General features: G+C 44.3%; 1 protein-coding gene across 2 annotated transcripts in view; it reads right to left on the minus strand.

Moving 5' to 3' along the window:
• The window catches only part of LHFPL1 (LHFPL tetraspan subfamily member 1), a 55856-nt gene extending 45606 nt beyond the window's left edge, over window positions 1–10250 (minus strand). The window contains exons 1-2 of one of the 2 annotated variants that reach the window (XM_041741451.1): window positions 10142–10250; window positions 996–1391 (exon numbers count right to left, since the gene is read on the minus strand). In XM_041741451.1, the coding sequence (XP_041597385.1) occupies window positions 996–1377 (382 nt within the window). In that variant the 5' untranslated portion in view covers window positions 1378–1391; window positions 10142–10250. Of the gene's footprint in view, window positions 1–995; window positions 1392–9940; window positions 9982–10141 lie in introns of those variants that run through there. The other variant, XM_041741452.1, reaches the window with a different exon arrangement.
• Between the last annotated feature and the right edge of the window lie 423 nt (window positions 10251–10673).

Genomic DNA, 10673 nt, shown 5'->3' on the forward strand with positions numbered 1-10673 from the left:
CTCATCCAGGTATAAAATAAAATTCACATATTCACATGCAGATTTGCCTGTCTGTCTAAACTTTTTCTTCTCATGAAGTTCAAATTAAGCTGCCGTTGTTGCCTTCCTGCAGTCTGCCATTTTTGCATTTGGCCCTTTCCTAGCCCAACTAATGCACCACCAACATCTCAGGTCTTCGCATGGAATTTAGATGGAGACTGAATGAGGGAAAAATAAAGAGGGTGTGTCAGGGCCCTAAGAAATTGGGATAGGACACCTGGGTGGCTCAGCAGTTGAGCATCTGCCTTCGGCTCAGGTCTTGATCCCGGGGTCCTGGGATCGAGTTCTGCCTCAGGCTCCCTGCAAGAAGCCTGCTTCTCCCTCTGCCTATGTCTCTGCCTTTCTCTGTGTGTCTCTCGTGAATAAATTTTAAAAAATTAAAATCTTAAAAAAAAAAAGAAATTGGGATAGATTGTCAATGGCTACCATACAGGTCTGGCCTTAGGTATAGGTCAAGTAAGCAGTCACCTACAGTTTGTTTGGTACCTAGCATTTCAATAGTAAAGCTGTATTTCTTTGGTAAGGACTATACATCAAACTTGTTAGTAATTAGCACTTGTGTATATATGTTTATCAGATCACTGTCCTCTGAGATAACTGCTAGTGATTGAGGCACTTAGTGATCAAGTGTATTTAGAGTATACCTTGCTGCCTCTGGAAAGCAGACCTGGATAATATCCTTAAATGGGCACTGTTAAGGCAGCAGGTGATGAAAACAGAGGGCTAAAACAACAGAAAGCAACCCTGCTGCTAGCCAATTTTGTTGCAAATAAAGCGTTGATGTAGATGGCACTTTGGGGCATCCTAGGCTGGGTGTTTCAAAGGAGTGCCCATTCATAGCCTTTGGGTTGGGTAAAGGGGAGGGGCTGAGAGTGGATTTCTCCATAAGGCACTTCCCACCCCCACCCTCACCACCAAGCTCCAGGACCTACCCAATCCCAGCAACACAGTCTTACCTCCCACGAACTGTGCTGCTCCCATGCAACGTCCCATCATTCTGGAGATGAGCTCCTCCATGCAGCAGCCCAGGACAGCAGCCAGTGCCACGAGGAGCAGCAGAGCACAGCCGGCACCTGTCACCACCGTGCACATCTGCCAGGCCAGGCTTGGGATGGCACTGAAGCTGGCATAGCGCCCACACTCTTCCACCATGATCAGACTGTGCCCCTCTCCCCGCACAGGGTAGTTGCACCTCCGGAATGTGCTGAATGACACTGGCTTCCCCAGCTGGGATCCAAAGAGCCAATAAGGCAGGAAGTAACTGGTAGAACTGGCCACAGCAGTAACAAGGGACAGGAAGGCCCAGAGGGTCCCCACCAGGGTCAGGCTGCTCCTCATGGTCTCAGGTTTCTCTGCAGGGATGGGGAGATGAGTTGGGTTATGGCACCAAATTCAGAAAGTTAGCATGTAGGCTCCATTGGCCTATTTTTCATCTGGCTGGCCAGTCCTAGGGCTCATTTATGTACCACTTGGCTCTTCCCTTTGGATAAGATTATTCTCTCGAGGCCCAGTTAGGTCCTTCTGGGATTCTGTTTTCCAGCATTTTTCCCATCTTCCCTTCCTCCCAGCTGATTCAAAGTTCTAGGGTCTCTAGGCTACAACAAATAGAAGAACCATAGAACTGAATTAGTGACTGTTCTGCCAACTCAAATGCAGTCTAATCAGACAGCTTTCAACTATTGACATCTAGCATGAAACAAGTGGCAAGGGGGAAGCTGGAAGGAAACCAAAGCCTCCCAGAGAATCCTCAGCTGTTAGTGGAATGGTCTTGCTGGTCCGGGCTCAGCTGCCCGGAAGGAGTTGATATCTCAAGAGGGTCAGGAATCAAGTTGTATTCAGAGAGTGAAGGAAGAAGGAAGACAATAGTAAAGCTGTATTTCTTTGGTAAGGACTATACATCAAACTTGTTAGTAATTAGCACTTGTGTATATGTGTTTATCAGATAACTTGTTAGTAATTAGCACTTGTGTATATATGTTTATCAGATCACTGTAGGAGGGCTGCCCCTCCTACAAGGGAGAAGAGGGAAGGAGAGCTCACCATGGAGTTATAGGATGTGCCCGTCTGACCTATGTAGGATGTCCAGTAGTGTATCAGTATGAGCTGTTCACAGGGATGAAATGTGTAAAATTAAACAAGGGGTGCCTGTCTCATACCTCATGCTTATCATGGAGTAAGCATTGTTCAGTCACTTTTTCCCAAAAACAATATGGGGAGGCAAGTTTCCAACCAGTGAGGGTTGTTTAACTCTAGATGAGCAACTAAGAAAACCTGCCTCTTCCTTTGCTCAGCATAGTCCGAAAAGCTTCTCCTCTCTTTGAAATGGATCGCGTACCCCTGCCTGGCAGCAGGAACATACATGTATAGCTGTAAGGACCTCTCAGGGTGCTTTCTGGAACAAGTAATCTCAGATTCAAGACACTCAGAGTCTTTTCAGATCTAATCTCCTCAGTCCAGCTCACAAATGGCTTTCACAGACCCCTCAGTCGAAAACCAACCATTTCCCTCCCAACTCCATTAATCTGCCATTGCTTTCTGGCCTCAATTAGGGCAGAGACCACATTGCAGCTTGATGACAGCACTGTGAATGTCTCCAGCAGGCAGATGGTGGGGTATATTTCAGAAACTTTGCCAGGATTCATCACCCTTGCTTAAAGCTACAGGTGATGGGAGAGCTCAGCTGTGGGAGACCCAAGGTAAGGGGATTGAAGTCACTGGCCACCATACCACAAATTTGGGACCTTGTCAGGAGCAAGCAGCAGTTGTAGTCGGGGTCTTGGGGACCATGCCCAGCTATGAGCCCTTTCATGAACACCACTAAACAGTGTCTGGCACAGACTAGACATTCCAATTCATGTTTGTCTAATGAAACCCATTTCATAGAAGCAGCCAATTTCCAGGCTGGTATAGACCTTAATGAATCAGCTAATTCAACCTTCTTGTTTTGCATATGGGGGAGTGTGGCCCAGTAAGGGGGAAATAATTTCACTCAAACCACAGAATAAGTTTGCAAACAGCAATACTGGAATAAGAAACCTGATCTGCAGATTACTGGGCCAGCACTTTTCTACCACAGAGTACTAACAGCCCTCCCCACATCACTCTGCAGATGGGAATCCGAAGAGGAAGTAATTTTCCCAAGAGTAAAGGGTTAGTGAGGTACACTGGCCAGAGCCCAGTTATTTGATTCTTAGCATAATGCTCTGTTGTCAGTCCACCACAATTCCCCTCCTGAAACATATGTATTGTGTGCTATGTGTTTTGTGTAGGAAGGGAGAAGAGATCATAAATTGCAGGTGCTTACTTTGGAATGTTAGGGCTTGGGAAGAAAGTGCCCTGAGCTGGTCCCCTGGGAATGAGGCTTTGTGCGTGAGGAGGGGGGGTGCGGAGCGAGAAGATGTGATGAGGGATTGAAAGCCAATGGGAGGAGAAGTGGAACTAGTTTTAAGTAGCTGCTGTTAGAAAACAGGTACATTGGCCACAATGAGGTAATGCCTCTGCTTGTTATATTAGAGTCTGTAAGATTATGAAAAATGCAAGCAGCACTTTTCTGTTATGGTCTCACTTCCTGGTGAAGAAGCCCAGGCAGGAGGATGAGAGGAAACCAGCTGACAAACACTTAGGGTTGCATCATCGTATTCCTTTCCAAAGCCAGTATTTCATGAACTCTGCCCAACAACCTTCTCTGTTGGGTAAGAAAGGTGTCACCCCCAATTTACAAATGAGCACAGTGAGGATCAGAAATCTAAGTGACTTGTCCAGGGTTGCACAGTAATTTCATGGCACAGCCATGACTTCCCATTTCCCATTCACCCACCACCTTCCCCCATGTTCTCCTTTATCACCCCAATGGTATTACAATTAAAAGCCTCCATGGTTTCCCAGCCAGGATTTCAAAAAATGTTTAATAATGGGGAAAGAACTAGAGGGGCATACTGGAAAGGTCGGAGGAAGACCACTTTCTCTAAGCAGTGTGTAAACCAGCGAAACAAGAGCATTAGCTGTTTCAAGCTCAGCAAATGTTGTCAGAACCAACCCCATATGTTGCCCATAGTTATCATCACCTTGAGATCAAAAGTCCTGGTATGACAACTAGTAGAAGGGCAGAGAATTTAAGGTAGAGAAGGAAACTGTGTCACGGAATGGTACCAAACTATACAAAAATAAGAGGTGGGGTTCTGACATAGTACCATTATCTGAGAGTACCTAGGTAGCTCAGTTGCTTAAGAGTCAGACTCAATTTTTGGCTCAGGTCATGATCTTGAGGTTGTGAGATGGGAGCCCCACATCCATCTCTGTGCTCAATGCACAGTCTGCTGGAGATTCTCTCTGTCCCTCTCCCTCTGTCCCTCCCTTGCTCATGGTGTGTGTGTGTGTGTGTGTGTGTGTGTGTTCTCTCTCTCTCTCTCTCTCTCTCTCTCTCTCTCTCTCTCTCAAATAATCTCAAATACAACTTTATTTTGAAAGAGAGAGCACAAGCACGAGGGATGGTGAGGGGTGGAGGAAGAGAGAGAGAGAGAGAGAGACTCTCAAGCAGGCTCCATGCTGAGTGTGGAGCCACATGCAGGGCTTGATCTGATGATCCCGAGATCATGACCTGAGCTGAAACCAAGAAGCAGATGTTTAACTGACTGAGCCACCCAGGTGCCCCAATACACAAAATATTTTATTTATTTTTTTAAATCCATAAAAAAATATTATCATCATCTGTGCACATCAGGCTGTTTAATAAAACAATACTACCAACCACTGCCACCATAATTTTACTTGTAAAATGGAATTTTGAAGCCAAGATGTAAGGCAGAACCATAAAATCCAGTTTAAGTTACATATGTTTAGCTTTAGCGAAACTCATTGGCTTTAAAATATAAATACTTTTTTGGGATCCCTGGGTGGCACAGTGGTTTGGCGCCTGCCTTTGGCCCAGGGCGCGATCCTGGAGACTCGGGATCGAATCCCACGTCGGGCTCCCGGTGCATGGAGCCTGCTTCTCCCTCTGCCTATGTCTCTGCCTCTCTCTCTCTCTCTCTCTCTGTGTGTGTGTGTGACTATCATAAATAAATAAAAATAAAAATAAGTTAAAAAAGAATATAAATACTTTTAATTTGGGATGCCTGGGTGGCTCAGTGGTTTAAAGCCTGCCTTTGGCCCAGGGCATGATCCTAGAGTCCCAGGATCTAGTCCCACATCAGGTTCCCTGGATGGAGCCTACTGCTCCCTCTGCCTATGTCTCTGCCTCCCTCTCTCTCTCTTATGAATAAATAAATAAAACCTTTTAAATAAACTTTTAACTTCAGGAAAGACTCATTGTCCTTATTTCACTGAGGACTAGGATGACCAATCATGCTAGTTCTCCTGGGACTGAGGGGTTTCCTGGAATGTGGGACTTACAGTGTGGGTTTCCTGGAATGTGGGACTTACAGTGATAAAACTAGGAAAATTAGTCACCCTATTTAGGACTAGAGGTGTGGTGCACCAGCACTATCTGTGGAAGGCAAGCTGAGAATCTCTAATGTTCCCTCTCCAAGACTCAAACAATATTAAGTTAAAAGTAACCATGGCATTAAACAATGGAGAGACGAAGCCTATGTGTTTTGAATGTAAACTTTATTGGAGTCATAGATGTGACCTCATGAAGTCAAGAAAGAGAGCTCAGAAATCCAATTCTCAATGTTTTCAGAGCATACAATAAGCCTCAACGCTGCTTCTCCTGTAACTGGACAGGGAGGCATTGGGCCATGTGGAGTCTGCAGGCACACTACTACATGTTCTCCCAGACGTGGAAGTGCATTCAAACAAATGCCTTTAGTTCCTGTATGGCCTACAGTGGATGTCCCTTCATGACAGTCCTCCAAGTTCATTCCCAGGAACTAGCCAAGTCTCTTTGCACTCACATAAATAAAAATCATACACAGTGCTATACTTCATTCTATCTTTATTCTTCCTGTATATGTCATACATGCAATGGCTCTGTTTCCCTGTCCTGGAATTCTAGCCATATAGCCACACTAGATTTCAGAAACCAAGAACTCACCCTGGTGCTTCTGCTAATTGATCCAGTAATCAGGCATTGACAGGATTACTGACCCTCTCTCTTTACGTGTCACATGGTCCCTCATCCCTTAGTTCCTCCATCTCCTAAAAGGGTCACATACCTGTTTCTGAGACTAGTTGTATAAGATGCAGTGAGTGTGGCCCAAAAGTTGTAACAACCAGAGTGGAAGTGCAAAGTGTGTCCTGCATTTACTGTCCTTACTGAAGGCTAGTGCTCACTAACCTTTAGAGATATGGTCGTCAGTGTAATGCAGACTCATGAGTAGGAATAACTTCAATCTTTTGGAGCAGGAAATCTACCTAAGCTGTACAGGTAAAATGGCTATCTACATTGCTTTTATTTATTTATTTATTTTAAGAACTCTAGAGAAGAGGACTCTCCGATTTTTCTCAGTAGCTTAACAACTCTCATTGTCAATAAATCATTAATTACATATCATTTGGAATCTTTTCTGCTGTAACTGAAGGCCAATTCCTTTGGTCACATCCTCAGAGGAGAATAGCTTGGCTGGTCTTCCAGATGAGAGCCCTTAATCAACTCAGAATGCTGGGATCTTACCTTTAGCTCTTTCCCTCCCAAAATGAGCACTCTACTCTCTCTGTGGTGTCTCATTGCCATGTTTTTAATCATTTGTTATCACCTTTTCACTCTGTGTAGGTACTCACACATAGGCACTTAATATCAGTGAAACTGGAAAAACTGCTCTTATTTTTTTCTGAGTGGAGGAAAAGGAATCAAATCCTTCTTTTATCTCATTTTCTCCCCAGCCCCCATACACAAAAATTCAAATACTTTTGTTTCCACTCGAGCTTTGTCATACAACTTCTGAGTTAAAGAAAGCACTACTTTACCGAAGGTAACAGGGTCCAGGCAAAGCAACTAGTGAGTTAATGACCAGAATACTAGGTGGTTAGAAATGTCATGTCTGACTTCTAGCTGCTAAGGAAATTGTGGCTGCAAGACTACTGGTTTCAGACTCGTCTGTGAGGACCAGCTTTGTTGGCACTGGTGTTGGCAAAGGAATATGAACAGGCCTTTCTCCTCATGCCCCCCAGATGGTGCGCATTGCCTACCTGCCAACCCTGTTACAATTGCATCATACTCAGTGTTGAGACTTTTGTAGGAAATGAGCAAGATACACAGGCATATGTTTCCAGTGGTAAAAAGAGCCACATTCCAGAGAAATGTCTTTACCCAATGTGATCCCTTGTATCAATTTGGGTATATAAGCAGCCTGAACCTGAACATTCTAGATCTTTCTGCTTCAGACACAGGCTCAAAAAGAATCTACTACCCCTGGGATCCCTGGGTGGCGCAGCGGTTTGGCGCCTGCCTTTGGCCCAGGGCGCGATCCTGGAGACCCAGGATCGAATCCCACATCGGGCTCCCGGTGCATGGAGCCTGCTTCTCCCTCCGCCTGTGTCTCTGCCTCTCTCTCTCTCTCTCTGTGACTATCATAAATAAATAAAAAATTAAAAAAAAATAAAAATAAAAAAAGAATCTACTACCCCTTCCTAAGTATTTCTTTCCTCATTTAATGCCACCTGAGTCCTTCAGGAGTTATTCCTCCTCTATTTATCTCTGCAATGGTTGTTACTCCAAGCTCTCCTATGCCTGAAATCATCTCATGATGTAGCTACTCCAAGGGCTTTGTTTCCTATTTGTATCTTGGTGACTCAAAGAAGATCTCACTGTTTTAAAATTCATTGATGTTTAATCAGGATACAAAAAATTGCACACATTTAGTGCATACATCTTAATGAGTTTTGATGTATGCTTATATTTGTACCACCATCACCACAATCAAGGTACTAAAACATTCATAACCTTCAAAAAGCTCCTTGTATTGGTTTGGTGTATGTATGTGTGCATGTGTTAAGATACAATGTGAGATCTATCCTATTAATTTTAAAGTGCACAACACTGTACTGTTAACTTTAGGCATAAAGTTATACGGAAGGTTTCTAGAATTTGCTCATCTAGCATGACTAAAACTTTATATTCATTGAGCAACAAGTCCCCACTTCCCCCTCCCCACCAATCTACTCTCTGCTTAATATTTCACTTTTCACCTAAGGCTTGTCTTTCAAATTCCTCAGCTGTCATACTTGCTGATCCTCTTTCTGTGCTTTCCCTCTTCTTCCCTCCTCTTTTATTCTTGAATAGAAAGATTAGCAAAACTAGCTGTGTTGGCTTTATTTATTTATTTGCATCTGAGATGTTGACAGTCAGGTAAGGCAGTTGAAGGCAGGAAGTTAGGGAGTAAGTGGAGTCAGAAGATCAACTGAGTCACTGACAACCTGGAAGGCCATTTCTAAATAATCAAGTTGGCCATGTAGACAGAGAGAGCCCTTACAAATAAGCTCTATGTCAGGTCCTGGGCTACTCTCTTTCTCCATAATTTGTGGTTGGAAAGGTGGAAATTGGAATGATTTCCCTAAATTTCATATGAACTTCTCCCTTCCCTGCAAAAAAAAAAATAAAATAAAATGGTGCTCACTGAGCTCCCCATTTGTCTTCTGCCTTGGAAACTGAGGTGCCAATTAGAGCTCTTCATCCCATTTCTTATTCTGGCTGGATAGATGCCACCACTTTCAGTTAGCAGTTGGTCAGTTAGGAGTCCCCTCCACTAGTTAGAAATCACTCCTACCAGCTTGCTATGGCAAGACACGGTTAAGCTCTATCAACAGTGAGCTAACTGGTACTGCATCTCCCCACACTTCGTGGTCCAGCCCTACTACTGTTGCCCAGTAGACCCTCTACCTGTAACCTCAACTGGGAATAGCATGCCACCACAGCTGACCACCTCCATTTAGTGAACCTGGCCAGTATACGAAGAAGGTAAGCCGGATGCATCTCCAACCACTTCGGCAGACATGAGAGGCAGCGTGGTGTATTAAAAGCATTTCTCAAAATGGTGGACCCAACCCTTCTACATTAGAATCACCCTCAGTGCTTTAAAATGCAGATGAAGACAGTCACTGAATTACAATTTATGATATTTGCATTTTTAAAAGATTCTCCATTGATTCTGATGAGAACTAGTGATTGAGAAAAACCATTTTAGTGAAAAGGGTCCAGATTTTGGAATCAGATCTGAGATAGGGTCCAGAGGTCTTCCCCTTATATGAACTTAAGAGGATCACTGAAAATCTCTCAGTTTCAGTTTTTATCTATAAAATGGAGATGATTAAGCATAATTAAAGTGATATAAAATCTGGTGTACACCTAACACCAGTATAAGTGCCCATTATTCTTCCCTCTACTGGAAAAGATACCATTCCCCCATAAGTAATAGAGAAGACTTGAAGTCTCCCAAGAAGTAGAACACCCCTCCCCTCTCCTCTCCCTTTCCTCCAGCCACTCTTCCAGTGACTTCTTAGCCCTCGGCTTCTTTCTGTGTTTAGTTTCCCACCACAAAATGGAACCACTCAGCCCAGTGTTCTTTTTGAGAATGGATTTACAGTCAAACTATTTCAGTTTTTTCTCTAAATCATCATGCTTGGCACATAGTAGGAACTCATAAATATTTACAGAGTGAATACAATCTTTTGTTTCTAGCCTGACTGACTTTAACATCTGCATTTCACTTTAACCCCATCACCCCTTTTTGGTCCCCAAATCCCAATTTAGGCAGGTCTAAGAGATCAGTCCAGCACACCAGCAAACCAGATCCACTCTTCCTTCTATAGACAGGTCAGAGCAAAGTCCCTCCCTCCACTCCCAGAGATATGCACTTCCTCTCCTCAAGTTACTAACTCTCTTGAGGAAACCAGCTGGCAGTTAACCCTTAGGTCCTCAAACCACGTCAATATGAAATAGAAATCCAGCCCAGATTCCTCTTACCCTCTGTGCAAACAACAGGGTCTGAAGGAGTAAAAAATGCACCAGGCCCTCTTTGGGAAGAAAACAGCTTCTCTGAGCTGTGAGATGAAAGTACAGGAAGCCTGAGAAAGGAAAGGGAGAAGAAGGGCTGAGCACAGAGAGAGCAAAAGCATTCTCTAAGCCAGCTGTTTCCATTGCATTTGGCCCACGTTGCAAATTTACCTTCTGACCACGGAAGCTGATTGACTTGTCTCCTCTCTTCAGACTCAGATCTGAGAAACAACTTCTTCTCACAGCTTGTCAGAAGGGGATGGGAATCCCAGCTGCTCTTTGCAGTGATGCCTGAAAACCTTGCTTTACCTTTGGGAGAGAGGGGCGGAGTCCAATCTAATGGGAATTAACTCCAAACACGCTGGAGGCTTCAAATCCAGCCTCAGACTTGCAGGCACTTGAAGTAGCTTAGCTGGCACAGAGTCCCCCACTTCCATCCTCACAGCTGCCAAGTCGGTGTGTGTGTGTGTGTGTGTGTGTGTGTGTACATGTGTGCACGCACTCGGGCGCTGCAAATACATATCTGTCTCATATTCCTCAGCCACAGGTCTGCCGAGGAATAGAGGTTCTCCCTAACTTTCCTCAAAAGCCCTAAATAATCTCTACCATATATATTAGGTGGCAGACCTAAGTTGCTGGAAACGACGGAAACACATGTCCGAACAAAGTAAGACAGAATAACCTCTCCCGCTGACCCCCTTAC

Source organism: Vulpes lagopus, chromosome X (assembly GCF_018345385.1).
Source record: "Vulpes lagopus strain Blue_001 chromosome X, ASM1834538v1, whole genome shotgun sequence".
In the NCBI taxonomy this organism is placed as follows: domain Eukaryota; kingdom Metazoa; phylum Chordata; class Mammalia; order Carnivora; family Canidae; genus Vulpes; species Vulpes lagopus.